This window comes from Penaeus chinensis, chromosome 33, assembly GCF_019202785.1.
Source record: "Penaeus chinensis breed Huanghai No. 1 chromosome 33, ASM1920278v2, whole genome shotgun sequence".
In the NCBI taxonomy this organism is placed as follows: domain Eukaryota; kingdom Metazoa; phylum Arthropoda; class Malacostraca; order Decapoda; family Penaeidae; genus Penaeus; species Penaeus chinensis.
In genome coordinates, this window is record NC_061851.1 from 21,760,398 (window position 1) to 21,777,897 (window position 17,500).

At 34.1% G+C, this 17,500-nt stretch overlaps 1 protein-coding gene across 5 annotated transcripts in view; it reads right to left on the reverse strand.

Annotated features, from left to right (window-relative positions):
* The window catches only part of LOC125043401 (pyruvate carboxylase, mitochondrial-like), a 68,187-nt gene that overhangs the window by 1,195 nt on the left and 49,492 nt on the right, over positions 1-17,500 (reverse strand). For 4 of the 5 annotated variants that reach the window (XM_047639508.1, XM_047639509.1, XM_047639506.1 and 1 more), the window contains exons 2-23: positions 17,090-17,279; positions 16,579-16,763; positions 16,170-16,335; positions 15,867-16,012; positions 15,473-15,697; positions 15,146-15,309; positions 14,809-14,971; positions 14,193-14,375; positions 13,750-13,984; positions 10,449-10,481; positions 9,117-9,283; positions 7,634-7,848; positions 7,327-7,433; positions 6,357-6,490; positions 5,792-5,903; positions 5,171-5,466; positions 4,763-4,849; positions 4,345-4,524; positions 3,926-4,072; positions 3,104-3,187; positions 1,889-2,050; positions 1-1,751 (exon numbers count right to left, since the gene is read on the reverse strand). The exon at positions 1-1,751 is cut by the window's left edge and continues 1,195 nt beyond it. In XM_047639508.1, coding sequence (XP_047495464.1) covers positions 1,497-1,751; positions 1,889-2,050; positions 3,104-3,187; positions 3,926-4,072; positions 4,345-4,524; positions 4,763-4,849; positions 5,171-5,466; positions 5,792-5,903; positions 6,357-6,490; positions 7,327-7,433; positions 7,634-7,848; positions 9,117-9,283; positions 10,449-10,481; positions 13,750-13,984; positions 14,193-14,375; positions 14,809-14,971; positions 15,146-15,309; positions 15,473-15,697; positions 15,867-16,012; positions 16,170-16,335; positions 16,579-16,763; positions 17,090-17,246 — 3,603 coding nt within the window. In that variant the 5' untranslated portion in view covers positions 17,247-17,279 and the 3' untranslated portion in view covers positions 1-1,496. The remainder of the gene's footprint in view (positions 1,752-1,888; positions 2,051-3,103; positions 3,188-3,925; positions 4,073-4,344; positions 4,525-4,762; positions 4,850-5,170; positions 5,467-5,791; positions 5,904-6,356; positions 6,491-7,326; positions 7,434-7,633; positions 7,849-9,116; positions 9,284-10,448; positions 10,482-13,749; positions 13,985-14,192; positions 14,376-14,808; positions 14,972-15,145; positions 15,310-15,472; positions 15,698-15,866; positions 16,013-16,169; positions 16,336-16,578; positions 16,764-17,089; positions 17,280-17,500) is intronic. The other variant, XM_047639510.1, reaches the window with a different exon arrangement.

The window sequence follows — 17,500 nt, forward strand, 5'->3', positions numbered from 1 at the left end:
TATAAACATCATTTGAAAATCTTTCACAGAAAAAAATACATGACCACAAACCAATGTATAAAAAATATCAACATAAATGAAGAAAATCATACTTTAAACACAAAAATAAAAATGAAATATATGAAAAACATGTCAGGCAGCTAAATCTTACCATCAACTCCAGTTATACTCTATTCACAGAATATTGACCTGACACATTCATACAACAAAGGGTGCCCCTCAAGCCATTCCAGATATTTGTAAAAGTGAAAGTCAATTTGAAAGTAGAAAATCTGGCATAAAAAAATATTAAATTCTATAATTTTCCAGAACTATAACTACCCTTTCTTGTTGGACTCCAATAATTGTTTTAACATGCTATGCGTAACTTTACAAATCCATCTCAGATTAAAAAAGGAATACCTATATAGATGTGACTTTCTACTCAGAATTACAAATTCTTTCATTTTTACAGATATGTGACATAACTTTTGGGATGCCCTGTATAACAATTTCTCTGAAGCTTTCTCTTTTTTCTTGTGTGTGTAAATTTCCCTTTTTCTCCACACTGGTAATATGTGTAGCAATAAATCTTTCAAGTGAAAACCATAGGAATTCATAATACACATGAACAAAGATTGTCACATCCCATCAAAATAATATTTTTTCTCACTACAAAATTTCCCAAATTCAAATACTCATTCTTATAAACGGAATTCTCAGAAAATCTAATATATTTTTAGAAAAAGTGTAGTATGTTTCTTGATTTAAGCCCTTTCTTCTTTTGTTGTTAAAAAAAGAACATAAATCCAATTTAACTTATTCAACTGCTCTCTAAGACTTTCCTATCCTACTTGTGTTTGAATGTGGGTTGGTCCCTGGGATAATCAGTGTAACATGCCTTCTTGTACAATTGTAATACCAAAAATGAGGAGAAAATGTGAAAGAGAAAGGAAAGAAAAAAAAAAAAAGAAAATATGGATTACAGAAACTATACATAACAACTCATATCATAATACTGTTCTTCTATCCTACAAATGGTCTGCTGTGACCTATGTTAATGGTATTTACCCTACATTTTTAAAAGTTATACTGGACTTTTTTTCTTTTCTTTTATAAAATAATGAGTCTGAACTTTGTACAGAAATCTTAAAACCTCTTTCTTGTTTTTCTTAAGAAACATATTTTAAGTTAGAGACAATTTTCCATGGACCTTTCTACATGCCTTCCTTTTCAACCTATCAAAAACTGGATACTAGGTTGGTTAGATGCACAACTTCTACTATAAGGGAATTTTCCTGATCATAGACCGCTTTGCTTGTCAGAAAGAACCACATATGAATGCAGTAAACATGACAAAAAGTCATTCTATTGCCATATGATACTTATACATTCAGAATCTTTAATTAAATAAAAGAAAAAGTAAAAACAAAATAAATAACAAAATAAATCTAAGAACAGAGTTACCATTGACCCAGACACATTGGTGAAAAGAGTTCATGACTTTACACAACTCTTCATTTGGGAGTTACTGTCAGCACTAGATCATCGCCCTCCAGTTTCATGTCTTTGGTGACAGCTATTGACTCAACGACACCATCGCATGGACTCTGGACGACCATCTCCATCTTCATTGCAGATAGGACTACCATGGAGGTGCCCTTCTTCACTTCATCTCCTTCCTTCACTTTAATGTCGATAACAGTACCAGGCATTGGAGCTCCCACTTGGCCCTTTATGCTTGTGTTTACCTTGGGATGAATGTGCAGCTCCTGTTGGACAGAATACATATATTCATTTTAAAAACTACTAGCAAACTGTATATATCAAGAAGTCCATAATGAAAGAGCCCAATATCTTTTATTTTTGGGAATCATTTTCAAAATAATCAAAATGTCACCATCCTTACCTTGACAGCAGTCTGGTCACGGACCATAACAGATCTCAGCTGTCCATTCAACTCGAAGAAGACCTCACGCTCTCCATTAGGAGTAAGATCTTCTGCCATAGCCAGGGTCTTGATATGCAAAGTCTTACCCTTTTCAATTTCCACCTCAAACTCCTCTCCAACCTATGATAGAAATATTTATTTAAAATCCACCATCTTTCTGATTTAGTGAACAGTATCTCTAATTGCAGTTATACCATGCTATGAAGCTGAACATAATTGACAAAAATCCCTTTCATTTACAAAAAAACTTGAATACTTTGTAAAACTCGATCACTACATTTTTTTTAGGAAATATTTCTTCACTATTACTCAGGATTTGTTTTTCTTTTCATCTCTGAAACCTTTACAGGTCATACAGTCCATTCAGATTTTCCACCATAACAATAGGGAAGAACAGATGCACTACTCATCTTCCTGACCTCTGATCTTTCTTACCACTGGTCATCAATACCCCAGTCATTACAGACCATAGACACATGAGACAAAGCTCAGATGTGAAGTGTTTGAGCCCTAATACTACTTTGTGGTGTATAAAATAATTCTAATTCCTGACAGTCATCTCCATCAAAATCCCAATACAATGACAGCAATTATGCAAACTTAAATTGAAACTATTCAAAATGCTGCATATATATATATATATATAGGTAAATACTGAAAGTTGTTCATAGACAATAAAATTGAATGCAGCATTACTGGAAAACTGATGTTATCAGATATGAATAATTTTCAATACTCCTCAGCAAATACTGAACAAAGTGAACTCCAAACAGCCCTTAATATATTGATAGTGTATTGATGTTTAGATTGTTCAAAAACTAAAAATGTGTGGACTGTATTATAAAAGAAAACAAATCATAATTTTTTTTGTTATCAGTTTCCTTATGAACTACAAACTAGAAAACTTAATGAACAAGGGATGCATAGTACAATGATTTTTTCTAAATCTGTATAAATCGGTGACATTTTAACTGGCGCCAGATCAGTAATGAGAATGCATATATTTTACCATATAATACCATGAAAATTCCTGATAAATTAAATCACATATAAATTAGCTCAATTTTGAATTGTCCTATGACTGTCAGCCCTGGAACCACATAAAATAAGAACATTTTTTTATAATATAGAATGAGCAAAACTACAAACTAAAATTCAATAGAAAAACATTACCTTAGGGCCTGTTAAGAAGATACGAGTGTCCAATTTGTCCACTGGGCCATATTTTTCACGGAAGTGAAGATATTCATCTGTCACCTGTACCAGGAATAAAGAAAAAAAATGTTAATCTACTGCTGATGGAGTGCACATATTTTTTCCATAATATGCTGAACCCAGTTGGCATGAACATTCACCATGTGTGGTCACCCAGCTGCAAGTTGTTTGCCCTACAAAGTTGATTGCTTGTTTGGCATTGGGCAAGATAGTTCAAGAGCTAAAGCCTATGAAATGTGGGGGCAAAGCCTTGTTTTTGCCTCAAATGCCAGAAAATTGAGTATTGTGCAGCCAAATGCTTACAGAGGAAGGTAAATATGTGTTCCCCAAGCTTCTGTTTTTTTGCTTGAGTGGCTGACTGCTCATGTTCCCCAGCACATGGCTTGGTTCAGCAGACAAAAATCCCACCAACATCTTTTAGCACTATATTTGTTATTTGATGAAAAAAGCGAAACATTTCAATTTTGCAAAATATTCTAGAAATACTTGAACACTTACATTTCCTCTCCTAAGCTTTAAATATTACTACAAGATGCAAGATATGTAATCCTATAGCTATACCATTCTAATCTCCCTGCACAGATAATCTTCAGAGCTTCAGAGATAAAATGAATGAATGTTTTCACATTCCCTTTTGAGTGAATTATTTTCCTTTAACACAGTGATGAACTGAAACAGAACTATACTGACACTTCCTTTACCTCAAAAGCAACAGAGAATGAAAACATGCACTCGAAAATAACTGAGCACAGCAAATCAAAAACTTCCACCAAAACATACCTGTGGATACATGGCAGAGCTGAGGACATCATAATCTGAGATGCGAGGACCATGTTCCTCCACAAGTTTGGTTTTCATGTCTTGGAAATTCATTGGTGCCATTGACTCTCCTGGTCTTCCATCCACTGTTGGCAAACCTTTGAGGATCTAAGGAGGAAGGGTGAAGAGTAAATACCTGTGACTAAAAATCTCTTAACATGTATAAAAAATATATCAGTTTCATTTGTTTCAACCAGGCCACCTCAATGTTTCTTTTTTATTACACTTATTTTGGACAGATGTTAACACAAATAGAGAATATTTATATCCAAATCTATTATAAATTGAGAAGAAAGAAAGAAAAAAAAAGTCTGCTATAAAAATTTCACCACCAATACTATCATACATGTTACTTAAACAGCAAAGATCAAGTAGTCTACCTTGCTCCGGAGTGGTTCAGGGAAGCCTCCATAAGGTTCACCCAGATACCCTTGGAAGAACTCAATCACAGATTTGGGGAAACTTAGATTCTCAGCATTTGCCTCCACATCAGCAGCAGACAGCTTGTTTTGAACCATAAACTGGGCTAAATCACCAACTACCTTTGATGATGGTGTTACCTGAAATGAGTAACAATAACAATAATGGTGATAATAATAATAACAATAATAATAATAATAATAAAGAAAATAGTAACAATAACAAATATCTCAATGCAATGCAAATGAAACATATTTCAATTATCAAAAATGGAAAAGACAACAACATGAATCAGCATTTCACATTAATCAACCTCATCCTTAGACAATTACTTAGGATCTCTCACTGTAGAATACAAATTACTTTTGTTCATCATACCTTAATCAAATCTCCCATGAGAAGATTTGCTTCACGATAAGCCTTCTTCACAGCTTCAAATTGGTCTCCCAATCCAAGTGAGTAAGCCTGAGGAATTAAATCATACAAGATAAGTTAGTCAACTAACATAATATATAGAAAATGCAAGCTTCCACATTTCAAATTTTATTGAACATATAATACCTTCATGTGATTTTTTCATGATAAAAGTCTAAAGGTCTTTAAGTAAAATGAGTCATAAAATTATAAATGCTTCCTGCTTGTACTTCAGTGAATAAATAAAAAAATAACTCTTTAGCTTCTTCATTCTTCCCACAACCAAAAAAATACATTGTACAGCACAAAATACCTTGGTCAACTATCCATACATTTCATTTCAAAAAGGCTCATAATCCAACAATAATTTACCTGGAACTGAAGGTTTGTGTACTGTCCACCAGGGATCTCATTCAAGTATACATCAGCATTGCCAGACTTCATGGTTACAGCACACTCGAATGGAGCATAGAGTGTTCTTGCTTGTTCCCAGTAGGCAGAGTACTGGCTGATAGCTCCAAGATTCATGCCTGTGTCCAGCTCGTCTCCCATTAGACTGGCAACCACTGCACCCATGGAGGGCTGTGAGGTCATTCCAGACATGGAATCAACTGCCACATCAACAGCATCAGCCCCCGCGTATGCACACTGGAGCATTGAGGCCACACCTTTGGATGAGATTTATTGGATGTTTATTATGAGAAATTATTGAACTTGAGGTTTGATATGAATTTGATATTGGGGAAAATAATTCTGTGATCTTATTCTGTGATCCTTCATAAATCATCTAAATGCTGTACCAATATTCTTCATTGTTGTTCTGTTTCATTTCATTTGTTTTTCCTATATAAAAATAAATAACACTTATATACAAGCATAGAAAATGACATACTAGATACTTTGTATCAATAAGCTTCAGAACTCATATGTAATGAGCATTATCATATACAAAGAATTTTTCAAAATGATTAGTTGTCAGAAACTATTCCTTACCAGCCCCTGATGTGTCATGAGTGTGCACATGAATAGGTACATCTGGGTGACGGTCACGAAGAGCTGATATGAGCATCTTAGCTGCTCTTGGTTTCAGTAGTCCAGCCATATCCTATCATGGACAAAAATCATTTCATTACAAAGCTTATTTTGACATACTTACTTTGACATATTCACATAGTCTTCCACTTTTTTAAACAACTTGCAACATTATTATATACATGCTAAATTTTACATACGTGTGACTGGGACATCACAGATTTCCTTAATATTTCTCATTTATTAAGTAGCAATGATATAAGGACTACGCAAGATTTCAATATGGAAAAAAAATACAGATCAAACAAATACAACTGACAAATTTCCTGTGTCCTAGGTTAATCTCTCATCAGTGTAACTAAAAAAAATAATTATATAATTACACTGATATACTCAATTACAGATATGGGCTTTTAAACAACTTTCTTAAAGATATGGATTTTTAAACACCTTACTTACAGATACGGACCTTTAAAAAACTTACCAACTCTTTACATATAGCACACATCTCCAACAATTATCTCACCTTGATGCAGAGGACATGTGTTCCAGCCTTCACCAATTCATCTGCTAGCTTCAGGTAGTAGTCAAGAGTATACTTTGACTTAGATGGATCTGATATATCACCAGAGTATGATATCGCTGCTTCAATAACACCACCTGCAATAGATAATTATTTACATGTGAGCACATTGTAGTAAGTATGCAATACCTTTTCATTTTGCAGGAAGACGAGAAAGATAAAATTGGTGCTAAATTCTTCATGATGTATACAACACAAAAAATGTTGCACAGGAGCTGCATATTTATATGAGTATAAGTAAATCATATTCTTTTATATGAATGCTAAATTCTTCTAGCCACAGAAAATGTATCCATAGACTCCTAGTTTATAAAAAATCTCATTCTCTACTTCATGACTCAGCTGCAGTGGATCATATATAGGCTTTAACCCCTTGCTGACGGGTGAAGGAAAAAAAAAAAAAAAAAAAAAAAAAAAAAAAAAAAAAAAAAACCACTCTACGCTCTGGCGATCAATGGCAACAGGCCGACTTTGAGCGTGGGATTTCAGTACATCAAGCCGAATCACCGCCTTGTAGCACTTCGGCACGCCGCCACAACGTACAGCCACACGCCACAATTCGAGCGGTTTGTTATGACGTTTAGAGACGTGACCCATTGTGAAGGGGTTAAAATGACATGATGCTAATATCTGATGCTTTCAACTAGAAATATGTAAAACTATTGAAATGGCCAAAAATATGCATCATAGGATATCAACTGGGAGATCCAAGTATGCCATGGCAAAAGTTTAGTTAATCCACATTCCCTTAGATCTAAAAAAAAAAAAAAAAATGGAAAACACAATAACCATTATAATCTTGAGAATTTCTGTATAGACATAAAATTTCACTTCTTTTCTATTAGTTTCTTTTACCCTTATTTATACCTATGCACTAACCATGCATAAAACTGACTGTTTTCAAATATTTTACCTGCTTTGCCCACAGCATCAACTCCTAGCATAAGGTTGGGGAGATAATTGAGTGAGTCAAACACTCTGAAGATGTCCATTCCTGCTTTCACAGACAAGTCACAGAATCTGAAAGTTGGAATATGAAAAAAACTCATGTTATCTTTGGAATAGAAAAAAAAAAAATCTGTTTGCATCATAAGTTAAAGATATATTCAAAGTAAATAATACATCCAATAATGAAACATATATATAAAGGGACATAACAACAACAACTACAGAAAATATGAGCATAATCAAACCCACGTATATATTAGTATTTCCCTTACTTGTACACAGCATTGTCGGGATAGCTGGTATATCCCACGCCATTTGCTCCTCTCAAGAGCATCTGGAAGGGTATGTTGGGCATAAGCTTCCTCATCCTCTCCAACCTCTCCCAGGGGCACTCATGGAGGAACCTGAGTGCCACATCAAAGGTGGCACCACCCCAGTTTTCAAGAGAGTAGAGATTGTTGAAGTTGTGTGCTACAAAGGGTGAGATCTAAAAGAAAGAAGATGGACTTATGGTAGTCTTGTGTAGTAAATACTTTGATTATATTTACCTTACACTAAGTTGATGCAGTAGCCACCCCCTTTCTATGCTGTCATTTGGATATATAGTTGTGGGAAAACAACAGCTCTCCAATCATATTATACAATCTATCAATTTCCTCATCTTCATCACAAAGAAGTTTGGTATCTTTCTCAATATGTTTATGATAAATCATAAAACATATTATAGATGCCAAAAAAATATAAGAACATAGTTTAAAAAACAATAGATGTGTGGCACTCCCACCCTAAATATAATATCATGAAAGTGGTGAGGACAGTCTACCTAGGAAAGTGAAGGTGTCCACTGCTTGTAAAAAAAAACTTCTTTCCAGTGATGTACCTCTCTCCTGAGCCCCAGCAGTAATATTATAAGAATAAAACTATCAAACTCACAGACACATAATTTTTGGCTGGTGCTGGATGTGTGACTATTAATAAGTAATCCTTTAAATATAATACTAATAGCTGAAATATTTTGCTAATTTTATGAATATGTTTTCTCTTTATGATGATGAGTATACAGAACTCATGGATTTTAGGAAGAAATAAGATGCATACAATCATGTCAAATTTTTAGAAGGCTGTATTTCCAATATCTAATTTTGCCTTTATGGAATGCATAGAAAATTTAAATTTATTTTGATTTACTTGTGACTTTCAGGGTGTACTGGTTCATACATATGTGAGGGACAAATGAAGAGGTATTATCAATAAAGTGAAGGAGTTAAGAGTAATAGATGACAGTGTCTGAAAACTAGGGCTTTTGATCACATCACGCAGAAGAAATGAAATGACATAGCGATATTCAGCGAGATATGGAATATTTTTCATTTCTCATTGCATAGGGCATTAAAAATATCATTAAACTATTTGCAGCCAAAAAAAAGGGAAAAATAGCTCATTATTGAGGTCGCTATACAAGATGAAGTAACTATGAAATGAGTCATGATGACACAGCATCATCATTCTTATTCATATAAAATGTTGGGAATTTAAGTGTCTATTCATCTGAGATGTACAATTCTTCACTCCTAATAGTTTTTATTTTAACTGTGTCTCCAGCCCCCTTATATCTCTTGCACTGAGAAATTATTCAGCCGTATTTATACATATTTCTACATTTGCCACAATGGTGTGTCTCTTCACAAACCAAATTATCCTTGAATGAATACCTCCCTATTTATACTAATTATTCAATGAATTAGCCCAAATTACCTTCAGTAGGTCATGTGTTCTGACTCTGGTGGCAAGGAGAGACTGATGTGCATCCCTAAATGTGGTGTCCATCAATAGCAGTCCTTTGTGGTTCCTCACAGCCTTCGCAAAACCTTCAGGTCCTTCTGCCAGGAGGATATCACGGAAGCCTCTCGGAGGTTCGACCGCTGTTAAATAGTGAATGAGTGTGAAAAAGCTATTAAGGATTTTTTTTTTATTTCCTTTCATCTAATTCCCCCCAAAACAATATTGATTACACATATATTGCTACAAAGGATAAATTTCTATATGAAGAAGAATGGTGACAGGATGTACTAATTAAAATTGCTCTTTTATTGATTGTATGATTGTACCAAGTCAAGAAATCTCACTATATCAGTTATTATGCTGAATTAATCACTCCCAACACACAAATAAGCATGAGATTTTGCACAAAACATTATACAATTATACAATGTGACAATACAATGCATTTTCTCCAGTGAAGGCAGGATAATTTATGGCTCAACCAAAAAGAAAGTAAATCCTGCATAACACTAAATCTAATTTTTGCACAGGTGAAAGAAAAAAAAAGCGTGAAATACATTGTCATCATTTCCAATCAATGAGAACACTTTCTCAGTTCTTTATCTCAATTTTCTAAATACTCTTATACTCCATTCCAGATGAACTCCTATAAGGAAAACACTAAGAAGAAATGTCATTACCTGATGGTTACTAGTGATTCTCATTTGTGTCTGTGTATACTTAGCATAAAAAAAGTAATTCTCAAACTGTTGCTAAGAACTAATGGCATAAGCTATCCTGCCTGTAAATAGTTAAATAAACTACAGTCATCTCTGCAAGTATTTGTGATTCCAGCAGACATCTTAAATGTAATTAATAACAATCTTTAAAAAAAAAAAAGTTAATGTACAGAGTAATATTAAATATATACATCAGTCACATTCTAATATAAATATTGCACTGTACAATCTAACTGTTGAAGCCCCTCCAAAAGAAATGGTACTAAAAGCCTTGATTCTGTTATTTGCACCTGCTGTGAAATCCTGAGTTGTATTATCTTTTTGATCATCATTTAAAATCTTCCAAGATGCAGAAGAGCGGATGTGATATAAGAAGTAGAAAAAAAATATGGCGAAGGAAAGATGATGATGATAATGAAGAATAAGGAGGAATAATATGAAAAGAAATCTAAAAAACATATAAGTGACAATCATATCAGGCACCCGAGTACATGCACTAGGAAGAACACCTTCAAGTGAATGAAAATATCCTTAAAACAAAACTGTCAAAAAAGTGGTAATCCGCTCACATAGTTAATGAACATACCAGATTTCCAAGCTCCACCTGCATCACTGCTTGCTAAGAGAGAGGTAAATGAGGAACATATAAAATAAAATCTCTTGCCATTTCATCAGAGAATCAAGAAGTTCCTCTTTTCAAAAATCTTTATTCTTAATCTCCCAAGCACCCCATAGTCTCTTAACAGAGGTTGCATTCTCTCTTAATTAAGATATACACATTTTTGTTTATGACTAGTCACTGATGAATATTTTTGTTTATGACTAGTCACTGATGAATATTTTTGGTTTCTGTTCCTCATAATATTCTGAATTATAGCTGCTTTCCTAGTACCCATTATTCTCCTCTCTGTAATTCTAAAGCCATGGTTACACCTCCCTACATGCCATTTTGTTTTTCAATATGATCAATGTATTTCACTTTATTTTGATGGTATCATTAAATGTTTGGGGCTGCTACTTAGTGCCCCATCATAAAATCTCTCCTTTAACCTGTATTTACTATATTTCTATAAATGTGGTTGTTTGGTACAAAACTTTTAAAAACTGCAAAACCAGAAAAGGTGGGAAGTACCACTTGCACACTGACCCTGGATAATTGTCTCCCAGTTATTACTATTTTGGAAATGGCTTAAAACCTACTGGTTATTTTTACCAGTATTTGCAGTACTGGTTAAAAAAAAATGCCACTGTGGTAAAAACTCTGCTACACAGTATACTTGTACATCAACTATCAGCAAAGGCTAGAACATGTGTGTTTGGGGTTTTAAAAAGAATTCATACAATGAGATTTGATCCACTGCTTGTTCTGAGAAGGTAACTAGCCTAACTTCTCACAAGAAATGGCCATTCCAGATTTATAAGAGCTTCACTGCAATTTTAATCTGAAAACTGAATAAAGGCCATAAAGCAATAAACATCATTATCAGAGTGTGTGTTTGTTAGCATATGCAAGCTATACTTCATTACCTTTTTTTATAAATCCTTGTATTTCACAAAAAAGTTACAAACAAACACTTGAAAAATTAATGTTACTTGGCGTGCAAATTATTTACTTTAAAGAGAAAGTAATAACAATAGCAAAACCAAATCATTATATAGAATAAAGCTGCAAATGTTACATGCAACAATTCTGAATTATAGTCCCTGTCACTGTTGTGTTATACTTACCAGTGATTTAGGAATGTAAATCAAACTAAACCAATAAGAAATTGTAAAATTTAAGAGCTAACATTGTAAGTTTGCCAGAAATCATGCAAGAATAATTGGTTCATGAATGTAAAATCAGCTATACCTATATCTATAAAAGAAAGGAAAACTAAACTTGGTTTAAAAATGCATAAAGAAATAATTTTTGCACCTTTTTCAAACAAAGTGCTACAGCAAAATTCAAGGTTCAAATTCTCTAAACAGGAAGCATATTATTATACTAATACATTCTAACACATTTTTGAGAATGAAAATTTCTTTTGAGTCCATTTGTCTAGTTATCATCTCAGATAAACATAAAAACTCTACAGAATGTGAAAATTAATGGGGTTACTATGAGAGGACATTTCTTAAAAACATCTGAATTCACTAATCTTGGAACATTCACCACCACATTAAAGTAATACACTTCCTTAACCATGTGTTGCCACTGAAACCAATTGTGAAATCTGTTGGAAGAGATTATTTGGCTTCTATAAATATCTCCTCAAATTGCATCTGATAGTTCAAGTGCAGTAAATGCTGGTGTTGAAAAACTAACAGTGAATTTGGAGATATCCAGCACAGCAGTTATTACAAAGCATTGCCAAAGAATGCTACAGCATCCACTTTTTTCTAGACCTGGAAGAGTTATGCTAGCATCTATCAATAAAGCTTTACATGTCTTGCAATATTATAATCTGCATATCAGTGTGTATATATTTCAGTCTTCAGTGATTAATACTTTTTTATGAGGTGGTATCTTACAAAACTTTATCTCTTCTCTTATCAACAAAAGCACTTGCATCATAGATACAACTCATACATTGTACAATGTGCACCGAAACATACACAATGCAGTTTATTATAAAACCTTTTTCATTTATTTACCTTTATTCTTAAATCCAATGGATATCTCTCCACTAACTGAAAAATGGTTGTCCAGAAATCTAAGATTTATAACACTAGCCTCTCTTTCCACATTAAGTCTCCTTGGCCCCAAATACTGCAGAGGCATAGGAGTTTCATGTTGAGGCAAAAGTTGGAAGGTATTAAAAATGTCATATTCTCTTTTGTCCTGTCTCCAGCTCATTCTTTGTATGGGTTTTCTATGATAAAGTTTCCATATTGTAAAATAAAAATCAGGACAGGCAATGAAGCTATACATGAAAACAGTGAATGTCTTCAATAAATAAATCAAGAGTAAGCCCTCTAGCAGCAACTCTCCATAAGGAAAAAATAATATGGTAACAGTGATGAACCGTTTTCTTTATGTAACTACCCAAAATATCTGCCACCCTTTGATGCTTCCCTTACAATTCTACTAATTTCATTATACATTAGAAATATTGAAACATTAACTACAACAACTTATGTCTACCTACAAGTGCACTACTGACATATACTTCTATTCTTGGTTCTGTGATTTAACCCATTTGCCATAGGTTCATGTATTTTTTTTTTTTTTTTTGCTAATTCTATTGAACAAAGATGGTTCCACAAATACTCAGCCATCAAGGAATCAATTAGTAGGCCCTAGTGACTGTGCCTGATTTTCCCATTTCTTGAAATTGTGGGAAAATGTTTTTTTTCTATCAATATGGATACCATTATTATTATAACTGTCAATATGATTATCATCTTATCAAAATAATAATAACAATAAAATAATTATTATAATCATTAAATCATCACAATCACTGTCATTATGATTATCAAAATATTGACAAAATTGTTAATAACAATAAAAATAATAATATTTTTTTTTTAAACATTTCCAAAAATCAAGGGAAATGGTAAGTGATGAGATTGCTCAGATTAGTAATTAACTCCTTGATAATTAAACACTTGTGGAGCCATCTCAGTGAAAACATGATTAATAAATAAAAATTATTGTGAAAAGCTAATGTATTTCTCCCATCGAGGGCTACTGGGTTAAAATTCAAACTTCTATGCTAAATTATTTTTAAAATAATACTATTTCACCAAATCATGTTCTACTCTTCCAATTTACATAAAAAATAGGCTTACTGAAATAGCATATACTAATTTCCATCTTCATTTGTGTTTTAAATTCTAAATCTAAAATTATCTATATAAATTTCTATGACAATTTACTTGTGTATATCCTTGTCACTTACCAGACGGGACTTCAGGTACCATAGGCTGGACATCAGCAGGCTGGAGACCTGTGGCAAGGGGGGTCATAGGTCCATTGACAAGAACATTGCCCAGATAGTTCAAGAGTTTCTGGGCTCGGTTCTGTGAAGGGCCAAACTGGAAGAGCTGGGGATGCTCATCAATAAAGGTTGTGTCAATGGTGCCATTCAGGAATTTCTGATTCTCCAATACATTCAGCAGGAATGGAATGTTTGTCTGAAAAGCAATGGTTAGATTAATTATATACATTTTCTCAGCTTTAGGTAGAACATATTCTAATTTTAACATTATGAATGTCATCAAATGCAGACAGAGGGGCCAGGTTAGCTGCATGTCAGGTATCTTTAAACAAGATAAAGATCAGCAGCTACACAACCTAATCATCCCCATCTGTTGGTAACCAGGCAGAACACCATTCCCTCACCTTGACTCCACGAATCCTAAATTCTCGGAGGGATCGGTTCATCTTGGCAGCGGAAGCATGGAGATCTGAGGCCCTAGAAATCACTTTGACAAGTAGCGAATCATAGTAGGGGGAAATGATGGCACCAGCAAAAGCTGAAGCACCATCAAGACGGATTCCCATGCCCTCACCACTGCGGAACACCTGCCAAGGAAGAAGCACATTAAGGTAAGTTTCAGGTACAAGGTGAAATTAACGAAATTCCTTATTGTGTTGCAAATACTATAAAGTTTCTCAGTAACAATCAAAACAGCTTAAAGTTACAAAGCCTTGAGGTTTCCCTTGAACAATATGTGTTACTATAACAGCTTCATGAGGATAAATGCTACTTTCATGCTTTTAATTTTGTTTTCTGATATCCATGTTTGTAAATATCTTTTCACAGAAGACATTTTCAAGTGGTTTTCAGTCTAAATAAATTGTATTTTTTTATGCCAAAGATAATTACATTTCTTCGGTATTGTCTGAAAAGTTTTCCTTTCTTATTGGAGTACTGTTTAATTTAATTGTGTTCATGTAACAAAGATATGTATACAACCAATTCATCAATTTTCTTTTAATATCAACATGAATTTACCTCTAATCTGCCTGTATCTGGGCGGAAACTTTTGGCAGGATCTTCAGTTGTGACACGGCACTGAATAGCACACCCTTGAGCGGTGATGTTTTCTTGACTCATGCCTAATTCTGGAAGTGTCATTCCTTCTGATATGCGAATCTGAGACTGCACCAAGTCAATGCTGAAATTCAAATGGTGAAAAACAAATTAATTTGAAATATTTTGTAACATTTTATATTAAATTCTGAAAGTTCTGGTTTATCTGTAAATGCCAGTCAAGCAATACCAAAATACCTTTCAAAATTTTGAGACTTTAGGACAACATAAGATTTAGAAATAACATCACTAGACTTACCCTGTAATTTCTTCTGTAACTGTATGTTCTACCTGCAGACGTGCATTAACTTCTATGAAGTAGTAATTACCCTGATTGTCCAATAAGAATTCTACAGTTCCAGCATTTTCATAACCAACACTCTTACACAGTTTAACTGCATCTGCTGCCATTGCCTCACGAATCTGAAAAGTAAAAGCTTATATTTACATATATATTTTTTTTCTTTCTTTAGTATAAAAAGATTATTAAAAAATATAGGCAAAAAAAAAAAAAAAGAATAAGAGAGGTCTCATATAATAATGTACTTCAGATAACACAATAAAATCAAAACTTTTTACCACATACTCTCTGGTCTAAGTTTGGTGCAGGAGCCACTTCAACCAACTTCTGGTGCCTTCGCTGGACTGAGCAGTCACGCTCAAACAAGTGCACAACATTGCCAGCTCTGTCTCCAAGAACTTGTAGCTCAATGTGTCGCGGGTTTTCAATGAATTTTTCGATGAACATAGCGCCATTCCCAAAAGCAGCTTCAGCCTCTCTGGATGCTAGCGCAAAACTTTCCTTCACCTCCTGATGTACAAAACATAATACAGTTTAACTGTTTAAAGTTCAGTATACTATAGTTTCTAATCAAGGAAGTAAAACTATTTCTTATCAACAACAAAATGAATAAGCTGCAATTCTGAATACTCCAATAGATTAGATCCAAACTTACAACCTTGGTGTAGATCATACTTACACCAAGTTCCCTTACAACCCTCATGCCTCTTCCTCCTCCGCCATACGCAGCCTTGAGCATCACAGGCAAGCCATATTTTACACAAAAATCGTGTGCTGCTTCAGGGGACACAATTGGATTGTCGGTTCCTGGGACTACTTGAACACCTGTTCAAAGGATTATCTCCTTAAGAAGTCATTCCAAACTTCCCATATAAAAAAAATTGCACATTTGATCAAAGAAAAAAAATCTGTGCAGCACTACCTGCATCACTGCTGAAATATAGTCAATCATTAAATCAACCTAAAGAAAAGTTTGCATTACCGGCTTTTATCGCAGTCTGCCGAGCAGCCACTTTGTCACCCATCTTTCTGACAACTTCTGGGGAAGGTCCAATGAAGCTGAGACCATTATCGAGACAAGCTTGGGCAAAATCTGAGCGCTCAGAGAGGAAGCCATATCCAGGATGAACAGCATCTACATTATTTTCCTGAAAAGAAAAATAGCAATTGCTTAGTTCTATGAATATTTCAGGACAATTCAGAGCAGAGTTTCAACTCCTCTTTTCAATGTACATTCCTAAATACCATAGAAAGAGAAAACTTATGAATGCAAAAAATAATGTTGTGTAAAACTGTATAAACAAAATGACATACTTTATCCAGACAATGGAGGTTTAAGCTACAGGAACTGGGGCAAAAAATCCCAATGAACAAAATGTCACACTTCTTACCTTTGCAACACGTATAATCTCTGCGATGCTTAAATAAGCCTCAACAGGTGGGAGTCCTTTGCCAATCAGGTATGATTCATCAGCCTTTTGTCGGTGCATATGCATTTTGTCCTGCTCACTGTATACTGCTACTGATCTAATGCCTAATTCTGTACATGCTCTGAAGACTCTAATTGCAATTTCACCTGAAAAAAGTGACATGTAATGATGTTTTTGTTTTCATTTGAAAAAATACTGTAACACATAACAAAAAGGCAAATAACATAATGGTATGTCTGCAGTCTGTAAACTGTAACCAGTCTAATTACACAAAAGGCACAGCTGTGATTTCCTTATTTTGCTGAATGTAAGTATATGTTAACAACTAACATTATTATTTATTTGCCATTTTGCAGCTTAAGATTTTAATGACTAAATCTAATATTAGTCACAATATAAAGCCTTTTTCAGTAAATCAGGGCATTTCTTTAAATACACAACATAGTACAAACTTTCAGGGACACTAACTGACCTCTGTTAGCAACCAAGATGGACTTGATTGGCTTGTATTCTATGCTGGACGCATGGGCGACCTGCATGTGCCTCATGGCCCAGGCCAGCGATCGCTTAGTGCACACAACATGCTGGGAGGCACTGACCCCCAACCGACCAAGGTGTGCAGTCAACATCTTCAAGTGCTTTGGCTATGACAATTAAGAAATCTGAAAATAAAAGAGGAAGTTTAAACTGTTGTGCATCAACCCAGTGAAAAGATGTGATGAAATACACAAACAATATTCTTGTTTCTTTACAACCTAGAAAGCCACAAAAAATTGTTAATAGTATAAAAGACAGATGATAATTTTTTTTTAACCATGTCCTCTTCCATTTCCTTTGGACAAATGTAAAAATCCACTTATTTAAGCCACATCTCCATGATCTG